General features: G+C 43.7%; 1 protein-coding gene across 1 annotated transcript in view; it reads right to left on the bottom strand.

The window, feature by feature from the left end:
- Positions 1-22,275, bottom strand: part of jade2 (jade family PHD finger 2) — a 197,760-nt gene that overhangs the window by 115,026 nt on the left and 60,459 nt on the right. Inside the window, 5 exon segments of the mRNA XM_023968706.2 lie at positions 9,707-10,339; positions 11,993-12,109; positions 18,715-18,830; positions 18,833-18,875; positions 19,786-19,997. Of these exon segments, the coding sequence (XP_023824474.2) occupies positions 9,707-10,339; positions 11,993-12,109; positions 18,715-18,830; positions 18,833-18,875; positions 19,786-19,997 (1,121 nt within the window).

Here is a 22,275-nt window from a genome sequence, read left to right as displayed (position 1 = left end):
ATTCAGCCTATAGTAGTGTTGTATTTCCATACCGATACCAGGTTTAGTATCATGATACTCGATATCACAATAAAAAAGCCATATTAGCCAAAGTCCAAACAGATAAACTCAGCTACTGCTCTGTTCAATCGTTGGGCATCTTTAGAATTCATTATCAATACATTTGAACATTTTTATGTCAATCTTTTATAAACAGTCATGTATGCATTAATTAATTCAATTATACAATCATAAAATCTTTTTGAATTTGTTTTTACCAATCTAACTACAAAACAACATAATGGTAATCCTTTTTTCAATAAGGATTCAGGATTCAGTAAATCTCTATTGGTAAACTGGGTAAATCAAGATGTAGCCTAGGTCTATTCACAATAGATAGTATATTATTCAATAGGAGTGTGGTGCATTGAGTTAATGAGCTCGTTTTAGCTATTTCATGGGGCAACAGATGACAAACAATCCCTTCCATTTAGGACTTATTTTACTGGCAACAGTTAGGAGAACATATTTTATTGGCAACAGTTAAGAGAACATATTATTTTATTGGCAACAGTTAGGAGAACATATAATTTATTGGCAACAGTTTAGGAGGACATACAATTCATTTTTATTGGCAAACAGTTAAGGAGAACATATTATTTTAATATGGCAACAGTTTAGGAGAATATTTTTTTGGCAACAGTTAGGAGAACATATTATTTTATTGGAAACAAGTTAGGGAACAATTTATTTTATTGGCAACAGTTAGGAGAAAATATTTTTTATAGGCAACAGTTTAGGATAACATATTATTTTAACAGGCAACAGTTAGAAAAAACATATTATTTTACAGGCAACAGTTAGGAGAAATATTATTTTATTGGCAACAGTTAGGAGAACATATATTTTTATAGGCAACAGTTTGGATAACATATTATTTTACAGGCAACAGTTTAGGAAGAACTATTATTTATTGGCAACAGTTAGGAGAACATATATTTTATAGGCAACAGTTAGGATACATATTATTACAGGCAACAGTTTAGGAGAAATATTATTTTTATAGGCAACAGTTAGGAGAACATATTATTTTATTGGCAAAGTTAGGAGAAAATATTTTTATAGGCAACAGTTAGGAAACTATTTTTATTGGCAACAGTTTAGGAGAAAATATTATTTTATAGGGCAACAGTTAGGAGAACATATTATTTTATTGGCAACAGTTAGGGAACATAATAATTTATTTGGCACAGTTGGAGAAATATTATTTTTATTGGCAACAGTTTAGGAGAAAAATATTATTTTATTGGCAACAGTTGGAGACATATATTATTTTATTGGCCACAGTTTAGGAGAACATATTATTTTATTGGCAACAGTTAGGAGAACATATTATTTTATTGGCAACAGTTAGGAGAATATATTTTATAGTACTGATCAACAACAATTGTATAGAAGAAGCAATCTCTTCTTTTTTTAAATTGTGCTCTTTCTTTTAGGAAAGTAATGACGTCATTAGCAAGGCAGAACGTGGCTGTGGAATCTGACTATGGAATGTAGTGGAACCTAGACGGGAGGCGCGGGAGACGAAGAAGTGACAGTTTTTGTTGACAATCAGCATATTTTGCATTACGGTTTGCACATTATCACAAACAAAGTACTTGGTTAGTGAATTCAGCTGTAAGCTAGCAAAGACAGTTAGCCTACAATTAAAGCTGAAAGCTACCGGTATCATCTTGTAAAAGTGTTSTAGCCTGTATGGACATTGTTTTGTGAACAGTAATGAACCGTTTCAACATTTCTACATGGCGTGTTGCATTATTCAAGTGTGTTAACTTCTGTGCAGCGTAGGGTTGGGTTGTATCCAGACTTTTACATTGTCATAGTGTTTCTGTATCATACTGTGGAATACAGTATTATCAGAAGTGCACACAAGGAGCGCTATTTTTTATATTTTTTAAATACACTTTTTTTTAATGCCCAAAACAATTTAGGCAACAGAGACCTTGATCCAGGAGGGGAATGAATGTATCTGCTGTAACCAAGAAGCTTGATCTTGACATATAGCCACTTATCATTCCTTTATTTGACACATCTTAGAGTTCTTATAGTTACAGTGCATTTGGAAAGTATTCAAACCCATTGATTTTTTCCACATTTTGTTACGTTACAGCCTTATTCTAAAATTTATTAAATACCTTGTTTTCCTCATCAATCTACAACACAATTACCCATTGCGATAGATCAAAGAGACTAACCACAGGCTTTTAGAATGTTTGCAAATGATTAAAAATGTTTTGCAATGTTATTTTCACATGTATTCAGACGCCTTTGCTATGAGACTCAAGATTGAGCTCAGGTGCATCCTGTTTCCATTGATCATCCTTGAGATGTTTCTACACTTGATTGGAGTCCACAGTGTAAAACTCAATTGATTGGACATGATTTGGAAAGGCACACACCTGTCTATATAGGTTCCCACAGTTGACAGTGTATGTCAGAGCACAAACCAAGCCATGAGGTTGAAGGAAATGTCCGTAGAGCYCCGAGACAGGAYTGTGTCGAGGCAATGATATTGGCGCCGGAGGGGATGGCTGCCGTTTTTACGGGCTCCTAACCAACTGTGCTATTTATTTTWWWAAATTGCATTGTTTGTAACTTCTTTTGTACATAAAGTTGCTGCTACCGTCTCTTATGACCCGAAAAGAGCTTCTGGACATCAGAACACCGTTTACTCACCTCGAACTGAACAAATATTTTTTCTTTAATGAGTCCGACGCGAACAATATACTGCTCTCCGGAGACCAGTCCCAAATCCCTGTCAAATCCTTGTCGTGAAGAAAAGGCGGAGATACAGAGGGAGAAGGTCAACTCGCTGATCTACGGTCGAGACCTTACTACCAACAGGACATTAAAAACTGTAATATCTTATGTTTCACAGAGTCGTGGCAGAATGACATAGATAATGTAGAGCTGGCTGGATCCTGGACTTCCTGATGGGCCGCCCCAAGGTAGTAAGGGTAGGCGACAACACATCTGCCACGCTGATCCTCAACACCGGGGCCCCTCAGGGGTGCGTGCTTAGTCCCCTCCTGTACTCCCTGTTCACCCATGACTGTGTGGCCAAGCACAACTCCAACACCATCATTAAGATTGCCGATGACACAAGTGGTAGGCCTGATCACAGACAACGATGAGACAGCCTATAGGGAGGAGGTCAGAGACCTGGCCGTGTGGTGCCAGGACAAAAACTTATTTCTCAATGTGAGCAAGACAAAGGAGATGATCGAGCACTACTGGAAAAGGAGGGTCGAACAGGCCCCCGTTAATATTGACTGGGCTGTAGTGGAGCGTGTCGAGAGTTTCAAGCTCCTTGGTGTCGACATCACCAACAAACTATCATGGTCCAAACATACCAAGACAGTTGTGAAGAGGGCACGACAACACATTTTCCCCCTCAGCAGACTGAAAAGATTTGGCATGGGTCCCCAGATCCTCCAARAGTTGTACAGCTGCACCAGACAGCATTCTGACCGGTTGCATTGCAGCCTGGTATGGCAACTGCTCGCCATCCGACCATAAGGCACTACAGAGGGTAGTGCRTACCTATATACTAGGGCGGTGTCAGAGGAAGGCCCAAAAAATTGTCAAAGACTCTAGTCACCCAAGTCATAGACTGTTCTCTCAGCTACTGCACGGCAAGCGGTACAGGAGCAGCCAAGTTTGTATATAGCCTCATTATTGTTATGTAATTGAATTGTGTTACTTTTTATTTTTTTACTTTAGTTTRTTTATTACTTTAGTTTAATATTTATTTAGTAAATATTTTCTTAACTCCATTTCTTGAACTGCATTGTTGGGTAAGGGCTTGTAAGTAAGCATTTCATGGTAAGGTCTACTACACCTGTTGTATTCGACGCATGTGACAAATAGAATTTGATTTGGCATTTCTGCAGCATTGAAGGTCCCCAAGAACACAGCGGCCTCCATCATTCTTAAAGGGATGAGGTTTGGAACCACCAGGACTCGTCCTAGAGCTGGCCGGTCAGCCAAACTGAGCAATCAKGGGAGAAAGGCTTTGGTCAGGGAGGTGACCAAGAAATTGATGGTCTGTCTGATGGAGCTCCAGAGTTCCTCTGTGGAGATGGGAGAATCYTCCAGAARGACAACCATCTCTGCAGCACTCCACCAATCAACCCTTAATGGTACAGTGGCCAGACGGAAGCCACTCCTCAGTAAAAGGCACATGACAGCCTGCTTGGAGTTTGCCAGAAGGCMCCTAAAGACTCTCAGACCAYGAGAAAGAAGACTCTCTGGTCTGATGAAACCAAGATTGAACTCTTTGGCCTGAATGCCAAGTGCCACATCTGGATAAAACCTGGCACCATCCCTATGGTGAAACATGGTGGTGGCAGCATCATGCTGTGGGGATGTAATTCAGCGACAGGGACTGTGAAACTAGTCAGGATTGAGGGAAAGATGAACGGAGCAAAATACAGAGAGATCYTTGATGAAAACTTGCTCCAGAGCGCTCAGGACCTCAGACTAGGGCAAAGGTTCACCTTCAAACAGAACAACGACCCTAAGCACACAGCCAAGAGAATGCAGGAGTGGCTTCGGGACAAGTCTCTAAATGTCCTTGAGTGGGCCAGTCAGGGCCCGGACTTGAACCAGATCAAACATCTCTGGGAGACATGAAAATATATTTTCAGCGACGCTCCCCATCCAACCTGACAGAGCTTGAGGGGATCTGCAGAGAATAATGGGAGAAACTCCCCAAATACAGGTGTGCCAAGCTTGTAGCGTCATACCCAAGAAGACTCTAGGCTGTAATCGCTGCCAAAAGTGCTTCAACAAAGTACTGAGTAAAGGGTCTGAATACTTATGTAAATGTGATATGTCCGTTTTTGTTTTTATACATTTGYAAAAAATATATATATATATTTTTCATTATGGGGTATTGTGTGTAGATTGATGAGGGAAAAAAACKATTTAATCAATTTTAGAATAAGACTAACATAACAAAATGTGGAAAAGGTTAAGGGATCTGAATACTTTCAGAATGCACTGTATACTTAACATATAGTTAGTTATAAGCAGTGGCGTAGCACGCACCCCCGCAACCACTGTGAGGCGGGGGTACCCCCCACCCCCAAAATTGGTATTGAAAATCATACCGTCGGTATTTCGAAATACCGCAGTATATGGTAGAAACTGTATATTGCCCTAGAATAATTCAGCATCAGTGTGTAGCTAACAATGAATGAGTAAGTGGAGAAGGTACTGTGATCTTCACGCTATAAAGTACAGAAGTTTCGGTATACCGTTCAACCTTAGCCTACAGATTAGTACAGTACACACACACACACAACACAACACCACACACACACCACACACCAACCACACACACACACACACACACACACACACACACACACACACACACACACACACACACACACACACACACACACACACATAGGCCGAGAGCCTTCAGGGATAGACCTGTCGTTTGGTGAAAGCCTATACTGTATAAATGAAAGGTAATACAACTACATCACTGGAGACAGACATCACAATCTATAAAAATGACTGTTCACTTCAATGTTATTTTCTACTGCTCTTGTTGCTATGGATGTTGCTAACGAATGAGCGGTCCCTTTCATAAGGTATTGTGAGGGTGTTATGTGGCAGAAAAAGAGCAGAAATGTGTTCATTAGCTCTTAACTCTTCCAGCCACAATCCTTCACTCTTCTCTGATTGAAGAGGACCAACACCTGTCCACAGACAATCCACTGAAGTGCCCCTAAGGGGAAGGAAAGGACTCCCGTAAGGTAGTAGGTACAAGTCCCAYGTTGTGGGTAGAAAACATCTGGTTGACATCACTATAAGCACATTACAGGGCTGAAGGGCTCAACCAAATTCATGTCATTTTAACCTGCGATCAAATAAAATGAGCAACTAGTAGAGAAGCTTCTATGAATATGATAATATACACAGCATAGTCCAAACACCGCTAGGCACATTTGATTGAATCTGGCCTATTACACTATTACACCACATCAGATATTTCACTATAGGAGAACCGAACACTAAGGTAGAGAGCTCCCCATTCACCTGAAATTACCTTTTAATCTTGCTATTTAAATCAGCTCATAATCAAAACACCTTGACTGCTCAAATTCGCTGAATGTTCCAATTCTYAGGCTTACAGAATCAATGAACCTGGAAGACCACTCAGCAGCAGCATAGCTGTTGAATCCACACAGCAAATACAGAAATCACAGCCCCTGAAGTTTCTCTGCTCCCTCTCACCTCTCCCTGGCTGGCTCATTTATTTTATCTTTATTTATCTAGGCAAGTCAATTAAGAACAAATTCTTATTTTCAATGACAGGCTAGGAACTGCCTTGTTCAGGGGCAGAACAACAGATTTTGACCTTGTCAGCTCGGGAATTTGATCTTGCAACCTTCCGGTTACTATTCCCATACGGTTACTATAACGCTCTAACCACTAGGCTATCTGCCGCTCCACTCATTAAACCAGTGAGCGTGGCAAATTAAAAAGAGCTCCTTGTCATGTGCCACACCACTGGGAAGACAGGGAGGAAACCGCTCTACTTAAACACTTCCTACTTCCTGCTCAACTCAGCTWGTGTATTAAGGGGTGTATTAACTAGACCTACCCTGCACCAGCCCTCAAGTCACTACTGTTCAAACAATCAGGGTAGTCAGGGTGGCCTGAGTCTGATCACATAACATTGGCTGCCATTTTCTGTTCATTTCCCGGCAATTCTACAACCCAGCAGGTGACCTACTGCACACGGCCGTAAGGGGATATAGAGGAAGCTACCTACGTTAACCACAACCACAACCCCAGCCACCAAACCAGCTAGACAGGGGTAGTGGTGGTGCTAGAGGTAGTGTAGAGGGAAGATCTCTGTGGAAGCTGTGATCACTACATTTACTAGGYCGAGCTCAATCCACTACTGCTTGTTAGTGTACACTCAGAAATGCCAATTTTATAGACAGAAGACGAGGGCGTGCGGGTGGGGTGGAGTTGGCGCGTCACTCAGCAGCAGCAGGGATGCATCACAAATTCCCTTGATACTACTTTTTTAACAAGGTTCATAGGGCCCATTATGTATGATTAACTTCTTATGGCTGCAGGGGCAGTATTGAGTAGCTTGGATGAAAGGATGAAAGGTGCACAGAGGTGAGTAGCTTGGATGAAAGGTGCACAGAGGTGCCCGTTCCATCGCTCAACTGAAGTCAATGTAATTCTCCGGTTGGAACGTTATTCAAGATGTATATTAACAACATTCTAAAGATTGATTCAGTACATCGTTTGACATGTTTCTACTGACTGTTACGGAACTTTTGGACATTTCGTCACGTTATAGTGGACGCGCTTTGTGACTTTGKAATTGTTTACCAAACGCGCTAACCAAAGTAGCTAATTGGACATAAATAAYGGACATTATCGAACAAATCAAGCATTTATTGTGGACCTGGGATTCCGAGACTTGCATCTGATGAAGTTCATCAAAGGTAAGGAAACATTTATCATGTATTTCTGGTTTCTGTTGAGTCCAACATGGCGGCTAATTGGCTATTGTCTGAGCGCCGTCTCAGATTATTGCATGGTTTGCTTTTTCCGTAAAGTTTTTTTGAAATCTGACACAGCGGTTGCATTAAGGAGAGGTATATCTATATTCATGTGTATATTATATCTACATATGATGAGATTTCTGTTGAAACATGTGGCTATGCAAAATACTTGATGTTTTTGGAACTAGTGAATGTAACGCCGCCAATGTTAACTCAGATTTTTTATATAAATATGAACTTATCAACAAAACATGCATGTATTGTGTAACATGAAGTCCTATGAGTGTCATCTGATGAAGATCATCAAGGTTAGTGATTCATTTTTATCTCTATTTCTGCTTTTTTGTGACTGCTATCTTTCGCTGGAAAAATGGCTGTGCTTATTGTGGTTTGGTGGTGACCTAACATAATCGTTTGTAGTGCTTTCGCTGAAAAGCATATTTGAAATCAGACACTTTGGTGAGATTAASAACAAGATTACCTTTAAAATGATATAAGACACATGTATGTTTGAGGAATTTTAATTATGAGATTTCTGTTGTTTGAATTTGGCGCCCTGCACTTTCACTGGCTGTTGTCATATCGATCCCGTTAGCGGGATTGCAGCCATAAGAAGTTTTAAGGGAATAGGGTTCTATTTGGGACGCACCCCAGAAATACAATTCTCCACTACTCCACTGATTCAGGTTAAGAGGGTAGAAATGAATTTCAAATAGCCAGTTAATAGCCAGTTAACATTACAGCACATAGAGAGCTGAGATTTTGAGCTGTGATAACCTGATAATGCCTGGGCCCACACATGCATCCTTAGGTCTAACAGCGGCAGGACTGCGTGACAAACACAGGCATCACTCAACCTGAAGGCCCTGTGGCTAAGTGGAGGGCCCGAATGGAAGAGGAGCTCTGGATGCATCGATCTGCGCTTTGAGGTTATTAGGGAGCCTTTACCACAGAGTAGAGCCCTACCCAGGCCCGACATTCAGGCCCTACCCTACCCAGGCCCGACATCCAGGCCCTACCCTACCCAGGCCCAAAATTCAGGCCCTACCCTACCCAGGCCCGACATTCAGGCCCTACCCTATCCAGGCCCGACATTCAGGCCCTACCCTACCCAGGCCCGATTGCTTCTGCGAAATTTAAAGCCCTGCCGAAACCCAAAATCWGAAATAACTGTCACTCGCTCCATGYGTGCAGGCAGCTCGCTCTGCATGCACTCTGCTCATGGTGTCTCTGAGTCAGTGAGTAGCCATAGCAACGGCTCAGGCAGCTCTTGGGCGGCTCTGCTCATCGAAGAAAGGAGAGAGCAGTGAGCTGTAAGCTACTTTCGTCACAGACAAAACTCAAGCAACATTATTATTTTCTGTGAAATAATCTCTATTGTCTTATATTTGACGAGGTTGAAGCACTTCTGACACCACATTATGATCTTAGTCAGATGTGACTGTACTGCGCAGCAGAGCACGAGCAAATGGCTCAGCTTCAAAATGTTAGTGATCAATTTAGTGATACCTGAGGCCTACCAGTAGCCTAGTTATTGATGACAAAAACAGGCCCTACCCAGCCCTAACCCGATGTAGTGTTGGGGCCGGTCGGGCTCAGGTCAAATAGCAGAGCTCTACCACAGAGGGTGTGGGTGCAGTGTGTGTGGCCCAGGGGACTACTGAGTGTGACTGCCCTGCTCAGCCTCCATCTCCAACCGGTTAATTAAATMAGCCATTTGGACCTGGTTAGCTGCCTGCCTCCCTCCACTCTACTCTGCTTCACACAACATACTGTATTACAGCCTTAACTGGTGGAGCCCGGAGTGTTTTCTATGGGGACGCTGCATGGGGCATCCTGAGGAAACAGGATAGGGCAGGATACCCCTGGACTCAGTCAAACTACATGACGGACAGATTCTCAGAGGAGCTAGGMCCGAACTGTATGTGGATGAGTCATAGTACTGAAACATCATTCAGCCATTAAGACTTTTCAATGTTTGCTCAATTAATGACCCAGGCAGAATGGATTTTGTAAACCATACAGGATGGACAGGCAGAGCAACACACATACACATCATTACAACATCAATCAATCCACACACTAACACAAACTCCCCGGCCCAGCCAGCCACTCACCCTCTCTAGGTCCTGGCGTAGGTGTGTGAACAGTTTGAGGCGTCGGTACAGCACGTCCTGCTCCTGCTGCGCCAGGTTATCTACCTCGTCTCTTTTCAGTGTCACCAGCGGACGRTTGAAGTTGGACTTCCTCCTCAGCTTCCAGAACTGGTACAGGAAGTCCACRTGGGCGTCCGGCAGGCCCAGGCTCTCCGCCACGTCTTTGGGGTCCACCAGGTGGTAGAACTTGTCCTCCAGCTCCTGTAGTTTCTGTTTGCGCTGGCTGGCCTTCTCCCTCTCCATCTGGTCCCGGTCTGGACGCTCCACAGGTGGCAGCTCGCTGGCCGCTTGGTGGTGTTCCGGCCCGGCATTGGCTCTGTGCTCGTTGCCGTGTCCGGCCCAGTCCGTTTTGCTGCTGGCACCAGAGCAGTGGGCGCCGTTGGTGTGGTTACTGTTACCGGTCATGGCGTTGGTGTGGTTACTGTTGCCGGCGACAGCGGCAGCGTGGTTACTGTTGCCGGTAGTGCTGCTGTGCTCCAGGCAGTATGATTTGAAGCGCACCTCGTCGTTCTCAGCCAGGATGGTACGCATCTCCAGGCCGTGGTCAAACGAGCAGGTCACATGGAAGGCCACAATACAGGAGGGCATGGAGCACTGGGGGATGGAGGGAGGAGAGTTACATATTTACATATGAGTCACATCAACACTGCTCAAGAATTGTTAAACACATAAAGATGACAAGGTACACAGTCACAACAATAGTTTCTCTCTGATGATGTTTGCCTCACACAAACAGAAACGTGTTAATGATTGCTAAGCAACACTGTCACAACTCCTTCCTCTGCCACCACAGTGTGCGTGACAAAGAATGTGTTCAGAGAAATGTCTGTTCTGGAAAACTTCTTCTAACCGTCTGCCTCTGTCTGGTCTATCCCAGACAGACAGGCGCTCTTGTCCTGTGGGCAACACGGTCAAAACAAACATTGGTTCCCATATTGTCACAAACCCTGATCTGTCTGTACCGCCCTCATAACAACCAGTCTAAAATCAAACCTCTGTTCTTGCCTTTCCTCAGGCCTATCCATTTCAAACCTCAGACTGGTCCCATGATGTGATGGGGGGAGGAGGGATGGGGGAAAGGAGGGATGCGGGGAAGGAGGGATGGGGAGGAGGGATGGGGGAGGGAAGGGAGGCTAGTAGTGTTTTCCATTCCATCAGAGGCCTACATTTTCTAAGGGCCTGGGATGACAATGACGAGCATGCTCAAGGACTGCGTCCCAAATGGTACTCTATATAGTGCACTACATAGGCCTAACTCAYGAAGTAGTGCACTATGTAGGGAATAGGATGCCATTTGTGGYATCTGTCTCTTTCCTTCGCTCTCTACATAGGCAGAGAGGAGCCCACTTCGCTCCGACTCAGTCCTCTTCCCATTCCAACTCATTCTTTCTCGCCATCTCTCCTTCCCTCCCCCCGTCACAGTAGAATATCCCACTTATCTCAGTGGCTGTCTCTCTCCTGAGGGTTTGGAGCCCCTCCGGTTCTGTCTGCCATGACGAGGAGAGAGAAGCCACAACTGGAAATCACTATTCCTCAACTYTTCAGCCTGCAGCTGACTAGCATTGTCTGGCCGCTAGACATTAAATGGAAGTAGTTCTCTCCAGTCCAAATATATGACGGTCTGTCTGGTGGATAGAGGATACTGATACTGTACACGCTCTGATGCTTTACTGCAAACTTACTAGACCTCATCACCTTAATGCCAACGTTATGGGAGTACCAGATCCTTAGTGTAGATCCCAAATGGCACCCTATTCCCTATATAGTACACTAATTAAAGCAGCCATCAGGGACACATTATTGATGAGCTACATCATAACTTATTAGTATATGAATCTAATAATCCACCAATAAAACATGAAATCATCATTTGTCAGACAGTGATTCAACACGTGTGGTTAGTTAGTGCAACCGGTTTCAGTTGTTTGGTGTCAAACGAGCACAGCTTGACATCAGGGGACGTGCTGATTCTTTCTGAGAAACATCCCCTGCTATCTCTCTAAGTCCTATGTGTTCACGCCAAATGTACTGGTATTTTAATATGAACCGTTTATGATGATATGTGCCGCTAATGAGGAATTCATTTTCACACCTTCAGGGCATCTTTAACAGCCGAAGGTGCACTGACACACTTAATTGAAAAGGTGTTACTGGAGTGTGAGTGTTAAGTATCGTGATATCGTATTGTGAGGTCCCTGGCTATTCCTAGCCCTAGTGTGTGTGTGTGTGTGTGTGTGTATATATCACCTGTATGCAGGTGCCCGTGTGTTCTCGACACAGGCTGCAGGACAGGGCCCAGCGGCTGGCGGGAATGTGGGACACCTTAGTAATGGGCTCCATCTTCTCTGGACAGCCTATACTCACCTGGATACCACACACACACACACGCACAATGTCAACACAGATGTGTCTTACGAGACGTTCATACAGACAGTCACATCACGTACATGTATAGGGTTCCCAGAGGAGTGTTCAGAGTTTGTATAGATACTTATCAGGCACTGTGGTTCAGACTTTAATACAGATTGWAAGCGGTTCTTTTACTGAATTGATTGAATTTCATGTTTTCTTTATATAGTCTATATGACCATCAGGATAAAGACGGTATTCTGCATGCTGAGTATTTCTAGACCCAGTACTGTGCTCTCCTGAAGTGCCCTTCCCTTCCCGACAGGCTCAGATATTCATTCCCCCACATTCATATTCCTCACTCTGAAAATACTTTCTGTATGTTACGAATCCCGCCGAAGATGGTGCCTCTTCCCGTTCGGGCGGCGCTCGGCGGTCGTCGTCTCCGGCCTACTAGCTGCCACCGATCCCCTTTTCTGTTTCATTTAGTTTTGTCTGATTTGTTGCACCTGTTTTGTGTTTAGGTTTATTGTGGGCTATTTAAACCCAGTTGGCCCGCCWTTTGTGCGGGCTTGTTTTTCTGTTTGTGGTGTCGTATTTTTCTTGTGGTGTCTGTTCCCTGTGGATTTTGTCCTGTTTGTTTTGGACTGTACTTGACGCGCCCTTGGATGTGTGGCGTAGCCGTCTCGTTATATATCTTTTTGGACTATTTAAATCCACTTGCTACTCACTACCCTGCTCTCTGCGCCTGACTCCTTCATCACCACTATTGGAATTGTGACACTGTGACACTGTAAGCCTCACCCTTCATGTCAAATCAAATCAAATGTATTTATAAAGCCCTATCTCAAAGTGCTGTACAGAAACCCAGCCTAAAACCCCAAACAGCAAGCAATGCAGGTGTAGAAGCATGTCCAGCCCTAATAACATCCAGACATTCCTGACATCCTCTCCTCTCCTCTCCCTGACAATCCTGACATCCTCTCCTCTCCCTGACAATCCTGACATCCTCTCCTCTCCCTGACAATCCTGAGATCCTCCCTCCTCTCCTCTCCCTGACAATCCTGACATCCTCCATCCCCTCCTCTTCTCTCCCTCACAATCCTGACATCCTGTCCTCTCCCTGACAATCCTGACATCCTGTCCTCTCCCTGACAATCCTGACATCCTCTCCTCTCCCTGACAATCCTGACATCCTCTCCTCTCCCTGACAATCCTGACATCCTCCCTCCTCTCCTCTCCCTGACAATCCTGACATCCTCCATCCCCTCCTCTTCTCTCCCTGACAATCCTGACATCCTGTCCTCTCCCTGACAATCCTGACATCCTGTCCTCTCCCTGACAATCCTGACATCCCCTCCTCTCCCTGACAATCCTGAAATCCTCCATCCCATCCTTTCCCTGACAATCCATGAAATGCTGTGTGAATCCTCCCCATTCTGACTGCAACCATTGAACCAGGCATTTCACACAGAGTGGAGGACTGTGATCCCTCGCTCCGCCGCAGGCAGCACCCTAATTCCTTTCCATGCCTCACTTTTGTCCTCTCTTGATTAGGATATCCAAGCGTTTTCAGCTTTAAAGAACTGTGTCTCTTTCGGTGTTTGTCTTTGAGTGTGTGTGTGACTTTCTCTGTGTGTGTGTTTGTCTTTGAGTGTGTGTGTGACTTTCTCTGAGTGTGTGTGTGTGTGTTTGTGGTGCTTTTCAAATCACTCCTTCCGCTCATCCCGGCTCCAATTAGTTTATATTTCCAAAAGGCGATGAAAAGCTTTCATTTAAAGTGACAACTGGAAATGAGGAGGAAATCAAATGAAAAGGCAGACATTTAAGTTGACCTTTTTTATGAGGAGGGGGTTTGGAGGGCTGCTGAGAGAGTCACAGAGCTGCAGGGAGGGAGGTTAGTGATACAGCCTCAGCTGTAGCCGGACCCTCTGAGTGACACAGTCAAAGCCTCAGCCTGTATGACTGCCAGAAGGAGTCTGAACCAAAAGGTGAGCGCTGAAAGCCGCTCTCACACTTCACACCTTCACACCTTCACACCACTTCACATCTCCGCGAAGATATCTTATTAACTTACACCTTGTTGCCTGTGTCTTTAGTGCTGAGAGAGAGACCGCAGCAGCAATAATTAATTTATATTTAAAGAAGTTGGCGGGGAAGTAAAACAAACTAGGGTTGTCACGATACCAGTATTGAGATACTAAGAGACCAGATTTTCCCAAGCAAAAGATGAAAACACAAAGCAGACTAAACTCTTTGGTGATTAAAAAACCTGCTGTATATAACATAATTTGTGTGCTATAGCTTGTTAAAGCAACATGTGATTCTGGGTGACAACATAAGGTTGCCTGTTTCCAACATTAGGAATGTTTCCCTTGAGGAAATTCAGTCCACTTCATGTTTTCTTTCCTTGCTACGATACCTCTGAGTATCGCGATACTGGTATTGTAACAACCATAAAACAAACACAGAACAATAACAACTAGTCCTATCAAGGGTGACAAAATACAATTATTACTAAAAGGTTTCAGGACCCCGAATGGCACTTCATTAACTGGGTTCTAAGCTCTTAACGCCGGTTTGAGAAGCAGGTCTAAGAGCACGTTAGTCTTAATGTCCCCGGAATGTTGATGCTCAAAGTGTGTGTGCGCTTGTCTGTGTGGAAGTGGGAGTGTGTGTATCTGCATATATGTGAATCATTCCTGGATCTAGAGWTTCTGGGTTCAAGTCCAGGCTCTGTCGCAGCCGGCCGCGACCAGGAGACCCATGGGGCGGCGCACAATTGGCCCAGCGTCGTCCGGGTTAGGGGAGGGTTTGGCCGGCAGGGATGTCCTTGTCCCATTGTGCACTAGCGACTCCTGTGGCAGGCCGGGCACAGTGTTTCCTCCGACACATTGGTGCGGCTGGCTTCCGGGGTAAGTGGGCATTGTGTCAAGAAGCAGTGCGGCTTCTGCAAAGCCATAGCCAATCAATAAATAACATAATATATCGTTAAGGAAAGGTTTTCACCTTTAGCTCACAAGTGTCTGTAATAAAGCCCTTTTGAGGAAAAACTCATTCTGATTGGCTGGGCCTGGCTCACAAGTGGGTGGTCTATGCCCTCCCAGGCCCATCCATGGCTGTGTCCCTGCCAAGTCATGTGAAATCCATTGATTATGGCCTAATTTATTTATTTCAAATTACTAATTTCCTTATATGAACTGTAACTCATTAAAATCTTTGAAATTGTTGCATGTTGTGTTTATATTTTTGTTCAGTATATCTGACTTGTCTAGTTAAATAAAGGTTAAATACATATACATATATTTTAAATGAATAAATCCATATTAATTCCACTTTGGATGTGTATCAATACACCCAGTCACTACAACAGATACAGGCTTCCTTCCTAAGTCAGTTGCTGAGAGGAAGGAAACCATGAAGCCAATGGTGACTTAAAATGTTCAGCGTTTACTGGCTGTGATAGGAGAAAACTGAGGATGGATCAACAACATTGTAATTACTCCACAATACTAACCTAAATGACAAAGTGAAAAGAAGGAAGCCTGTACAAAAAAAAATATTCCAAACATTCATCCTGTTTGCAATAAGGCACTAGTAAAATTGCTAAGAAATTAACTTTGTCCTGAATACAAAGCGTATGTTTGGATCAAATCCAACAACACATTACTGAGTACCACACTTCATATTTTCAAGCATGGTAGTGCCTGCATCATGTATTGGGTATGCTTGTCATCGGCAAGGACTGGGGAGGATTTTAGCTAAGCACAAGCAAAATCCTAGAGGAAAACCTGTTCAGTCTTCTTTCCAACAGACACGGAGACAAATTCACCTTCCGCAGAACAATAACCTAAAACATAAAGCCAAACATACACTGGCATTGCTTACCAAGACGACATTAAATGTTCCTGTGTGGCCTAGTTACAGTTTGGAATTTAGAAAAATCTAAAATCAAATCAATCAAATGTATTTGTCACATACACATGGTTAGCAGATGTTAATGCGAGTGTAGCGAAATGCTTGTGCTTCTAGTTCCGACAATGCAGTAATAACCAACAAGTAATCTAACCTAACAATTCCACAACTACTACCTTATACAACACAGTGTAAAGGGATAAAGAATATGTACATAAAGATATATGAATGAGTGATGGTACAGAACGGCATAGGCAAGATGCAGTAGATGGTATCGAGTACAGAATATACATATGAGATGAGTAATGTAGGGTATGTAAACATAAAAGTGCATAGTTTAAAGTGGCTAGTGATACATGTATTACATAAAGATGGCAAGATGCAGTAGATGATATAGAGTACAGTATATACATATACATTATATTAAGTGGCATTGTTTAAAGTGCTAGTGATACATTTTTATTCAATTTCCATCAATTTCCATTATTAAAGTGAGCTGGAGTTGAGTCAGTATGTTGGCAGCAGCCACTCGATGTTAGTGGTGGCTGTTTAACAGTCTGATGGCCTTGAGATAGAAGCTGTTTTTCAGTCTCTCGGTCCCTGCTTTGATGCACCTGTACTGACCTCGCCTTCTGGAGATAGCGGGGTGAACAGGCAGTGGCTCGGGTGGTTGTTGTCCTTGATGATTTTTATGGCCTTCCTGTGACATCGGGTGGTGTAGGTGTCCTGGAGTGCAGGTAGTTTGCCTCCAGTGATGCTTTGTGCAGACCTCACTACCCTCTGGAGAGCCTTACGGTTGTGGGCGAGCAGTTGCCGTACCAGGCGGTGATACAGCCCGACAGGATGCTCTTGATTGTGCATCTGTAGAAGTTTGTGAGTGCTTTGGTGACAAGCCGAATTTCTTCAGCCTCCTGAGGTTGAAGAGGCGCTGCTGCGCCTTCTTCACCACGCTGTCTGTGTGGGTGGACCATTTCAGTTTGTCCGTGATGTGTATGCCGAGGAACTTAAAACTTTCCACCCTCTCCACTACTGTTCTGTCAATGTAGATAGGGGGCTGCTCCCTCTGCTGTTCCTGAAGTCTATGATCATCTCCTTTGTTGAAATAACAAATCAATGGAAAGTGTTTGCGTCAGACTTACAAAAAAAGGGATCCGAGTGGCGCAGCGGTCTAAGGCACTGCATCGCAGTGCTAGAGACATCACTACAGACCCGGGTTCGATCCCGGGCTGTATCACAACCGGCCGTGATCGGGAATCCCATAGGGAGGCGCACAATTGGCCCAGAGTCGTCCGGGTTAGGGTAGGGTTTGGCCGCGGTCGGCCGTCATTGTAAATAAGAATTAACTGAACTGCCTAGTTAAATAAAGGTTAAATAAAAAATGTAAATACTTTATTTTGCACTTCCGAGTCTTGCTTAGAGGATTTTTTTTTCAAGGACAATGTGCACATATTGTGCAAAGCTCTTAGAGACTTACACAGAAAGACTCACAGCTGTAATCGCTGCAAAGGTGATTCTAAGATATATTGACTCAGGCGTATCAGAAGTTTGGACACACCTAGTCATTCAAGGGTTTTTCTTTATTTTTACTATTTTCTACATTGTAGAATAATAGTGAAGACATCAAAACTATGAAATAACACATATGGAATCATGTAGTAACCCCCAAAAAGTGTTAAACAAATCAAAATTTTTATATTTGAGATTCTTCAAAGTAGCCACCCTTTGCCTTGACGACAGCTTTGCACATAAAGAAAAAACCATTGAATGAGTAGGTGGTCCAAACTTTTGACTGGTACTGTATGTGAATTAGATATTTCTGTATTTAATTTTCAATACATTTGCGAAAAATGTACTTTGTAAATATGGGTTATTGTGGTAGATGGGTGAAAAAACAACAACATTGAATCCATGTTGAATTCAGCTGTAACACAACAAAAAAGTGGAAGAAGTAAGGGGAATGAATACTTTCTGAAGGCACTGCATGATGCTGCGTGCTTGAGTTGTGAGTGCATGTGTATAATTTTTATTTATTTTTTACACCTTTATTTAACCAGGTAGGCTAGTGAGAACAAGTTCTCATTTGCAACTGCGACCCGGCCAAGATAAAGCATAGCAGTGTGAACAGACAACAACACAGAGTTACACATGGAGTAAACAATAAACAAGTCAATAACATAGTAGGGGGGAAAAATCTAAAAAAGACAATCATATACAATGTGTGCAAAAGGCATGAGGAGGTAGGCAATAAATAGCCCATAGGAGCGAATAATTACAATTTAGCAGATTAACACTGGGGTGATAAATCATCAGATGATCATGTGCAAGTAGAGATACTGGTGTGCAAAAGAGCAGAAAAGTAAATAAATAAAAACAGTATGGGGATGAGGTAGGTAAATTACCGATGGACTATGTACAGCTGCAGCGATCGGTTAGCTGTCAGATAGCAGATGTTTAAAGTTGTTGAGGGAGATAAAAGTCTCAAACTTCAGAGATTTTTGCATTCTTTCAGTCCAGTCGCAGCGAGGAGCTGGAGAAAGGCGGCCAAATGAGGTTTGGTGTTAGTGGGAGATCAGTGAGATACACCTGCTGGAGCGCGTGTACGGGTGGGTGTTGCCATGCTGACCATGAACTGAATGTGTGTGTTTACATATTTGTGTGTGCATGTGTGTGGGGTGCACATATGTGTGTGGTTCACGTGGGCTCACCTCGGGATCCATAGCACAGCTGACATGGACCCACTTTTCCACTGCGGGGGGCTTCAGGGCTCCGCCTCTCTTGGGGCACAGCAGGCATTTGGGTTGCACCCCTAGGGCACAGGTTCGCACAGCCAGCTCCCCTGTGGGACCTTCAGGATCCCATAACACGCCTGGGAGAGAACAGAGGGGTGAGGGAGGAAAAGGAGAAAGGAGGAGGAGAAGGAGAGGGGAGGAGACAGAGGAGGAGAGGAGAGGGGGAGGAGACGGAGGAGAGAGAGGAGACGAGAGAGAGGGGGAGGAGACAGGAGAAAGGGGAGGAAATAGGAGAAAGGGGGAGGAAGACAGAGTGGGAGGAACAGGAGAGGGGGAGGAGACAGGAGAGGGGGAGGAGACAGAGCAGGAGAGGGAGAGGGGGGGAGACAGAGAAGAGGGTGGCAGGGGAAGGAAAAAGGGACGAGGAACTATTTTCAAACATTTCGAAACAGCGTTGAACAGAGGAGGTTGACAGAGCTGTATGACTGCCAGAGAATTGTGAAACCAATTAACGCCATTAGACCCAATAAAAGAACAGCAGTCTGAAAAACTAAACGAGGTCGATGGGTCTATTTCTTTGGGGATGTAATTTTTTTCTTACTGTCARAAACTCAAAAACTCAGAATAATATTTTAATTCCAATAACAGGGAATTTTTTATTTAACCTTTACTTAACAAGGCAAGTCAGTTAAGAACAAATTMTTATTAACAATGATGGCCTATTTTCTGTAAGATCTGACAGTTGAAGGAGGTAAGGAGTCAAAGGAAGAAGAGTATAGTATCCAGTTTCTCCACGTAACTATAAATAATCCCCAATTAACACCTTTGTCCTTCTTGTCATGACCCCAAAGAACTACAAATCCCCCCATCCCCAATCGCTCCTGATCCCAAACAAAACACCCTCAATACGACCAAAAGTATTTCCCCCTCTATTCCCTTACACCCTCTTCCAACGAGAAGACACTGTTGACACCCCTAGAACATCTACTTGTTCCGTCCTCTTCACCCAGCAAAACATCCCACCTCCACCGCCACCCCTCCCTGTACCTGATGTACGCAGATGTTGCACTTGTCACAGAAGACCATCTCGTTGCCATCCTCTCCCTCTGGGGACCGGCACACGTCACACACCACATCCTCGTCGTACTCGATGCCCAGGCCCTCCTCCGTCTCGATGGCCTGCTGCATGTTCTCCTCACACTGGCTCTCCAGCTCCACCAGCACACGCTCCATGGTCAGCTCGTCCAGCTCCGGCAGSGCTGAGGGAGGGAGGGAAGGAGAGAGAGGTGGGTCAGTGTCAGACACTGGGTTGGGACATGGGTCAGAGTCKGTCTATTATACGTTTGGGAGAGAAGGACAGAGCGTCTAGTTAAGGGTCACAGCTAGTCACATGGCTAGCKGTAACCCTTATCACCTATGGAAATCTATATCTGATTGACACGTGTCTTGCRCTGTGCTCATTCGTTTGCTGAACATTTTGTACTATTAAACCCTGGCTATAAATGTATCTTGTAYGTCAAATTGCCACAAACAAAAGCAACTGTCAATGTGTCAGACCAAGGCTGCATTCTGATCTTTTGCCACTTAACTTATCTTTTGACCAATCAGATCAAATTACTTGGCAATAAATTGGGCCAAAGATCAGAATTGGGCTGYCTGTGTAAATGCAGCCAAAATCTTATAAGTACTGGTAAAAGGCCTGTCRTGGATTACATTTAGCATATTTTTTGTACTGAATGATATCAGATCTTCAACCAAAATCTAATATTAGATAAAAGGAACCTAGGTTTTACAAATAACCAAAAAAATAGACACTCATTTTATTTATTTAACAAAGTTATGCAATACCCAATTCCCCTGTGTGAAAAAGTAATTGCCCCCTTACACTCAATAACTGGTTGTGCCACCTTTAGCTGCAATGACTGCAACCAAATGCTTCCTGTAGTTGTGCACGATATCTAAGAAAGTCKCGAGGTTTTGCTCGCCTGTGGTAGAGTATCTCATGATAAGCTGTAGACCACACTATCTACCTAGAGAGTATTCATCTGTATTTTTCGTAGCTGTCTACATACCACCACAGACTGATGCTGGCACTAAGACTGCACTGAATGAGCTGTATTCCTCCATAAGMAAACAGGAAGACACTCACCCAGAGGCAGCGCTCCTAGTAGCCGGGAAACTTAAATCCGTCTCATCAAATTTCTTTCAGCATGTTAAATGTGCAACCAGAAGGGAAAAAAACTCGGAACCACCTTTACTCCACACACAGAGATGCATACAAAGCTCTCCCTCGCAATCCATTTGTCAAATCTGACCATCATTTTATCCTCCTGATTCTAATACCCTAATCATTTCTGAATCCTGGCTTAGGAAGGGCACCAAACATTCCGAAATTTCCATCCCCAATTACAACATTTTCCGTCAAGACAGAACTGCTAATTGCAATCTACTGTAGAGATAGCCTGCAGAGTTCTGTCATACTATCCAGGTCTATGCCCAAACAGTTCGAACTTGTACTTTTAAAGAACCATCTCTCCAGAAATAAGTCCCTCACTGTTGCCGCTTGTTATAGACCCCCCTCAGCTCCCAGCTGTGCCCTGGACACCATATGTGAATTGATTGCCCCCCATCTATCGTCAGAGTTCGCTAGGTGCTAGGTGACCTAAATTGGGATATGCTTAACACCCCGGCCGTCCTACAATCTAAGCTTGAACTCGTATTCACTACAGAAGTGATACCTCCTAGCCGTTGAGTTGGCAACAGCTGCTACAAACGCAGGTTAGGAAGGACAGTCAGAGTATCCCGTCTACTACACACGACGTTACTCCAACGTATCCAGTGACCACCAGAGACATTCTTCAAAGGACAGAGGACTCGGGTTGGCGAGACGGTCTTTCATCACCACCAACCTACTGAAGCGCCGCTCAGAGTAAATATTTATTGCATTTTCCTTTTCTAAATGGGCGGTAATTTAGAATGCATAAGATACTGTATTTCCGATAGCACAAGCTTCGGCCCTGTCCCAGTCTCCCGCCCTTTCACTAAAACTCAGCCCCTTTTCTTTGTGTAACAAGCTGTCATATCTATTCCGCCCTGCTAGGGACGTTTTTCTGTATGACGGCAATTTGTGATCAAGTTATGATTTAATTGTGTATGTGTGATTAGTTAGGTATTTAGTAAATAAATAATTAAACCCAATTTTGTATTGTGATTCAACTTGTTAGCCAGGATTCTTGCAGATAACCAAGGATTTACCACTTTCAGATGAGACTGAATAAAATGACGATTAATGTGACTGCTATGGATGTAAAATATTACTAAATCTTTAAGAGTTATCGGAAGATAACAGCTCTATAAATATTATTTTTGTGGTCCCTCTCTAGTTAATTACATTTACCTGATTAGTTCAATCAGGTAATATTAATTACGGAGAAATTATTTTATAGAATAGCATGTCATAGCAGTTAATCTGGCATAGCCAAAGACACGACACTGCCCTGCCTTTCTAGAGTCTTCGAAAGCCAAGTGAACAAACAG

The sequence above is a fragment of the Salvelinus sp. IW2-2015 genome, linkage group LG23 (genome assembly GCF_002910315.2).
Source record: "Salvelinus sp. IW2-2015 linkage group LG23, ASM291031v2, whole genome shotgun sequence".
Taxonomy (NCBI): Eukaryota; Metazoa; Chordata; class Actinopteri; order Salmoniformes; family Salmonidae; genus Salvelinus; species Salvelinus sp. IW2-2015.
The sequence above is the reverse complement of the archived record's forward strand: the minus strand, read 5'-3'. Positions and strand labels throughout refer to the sequence as shown.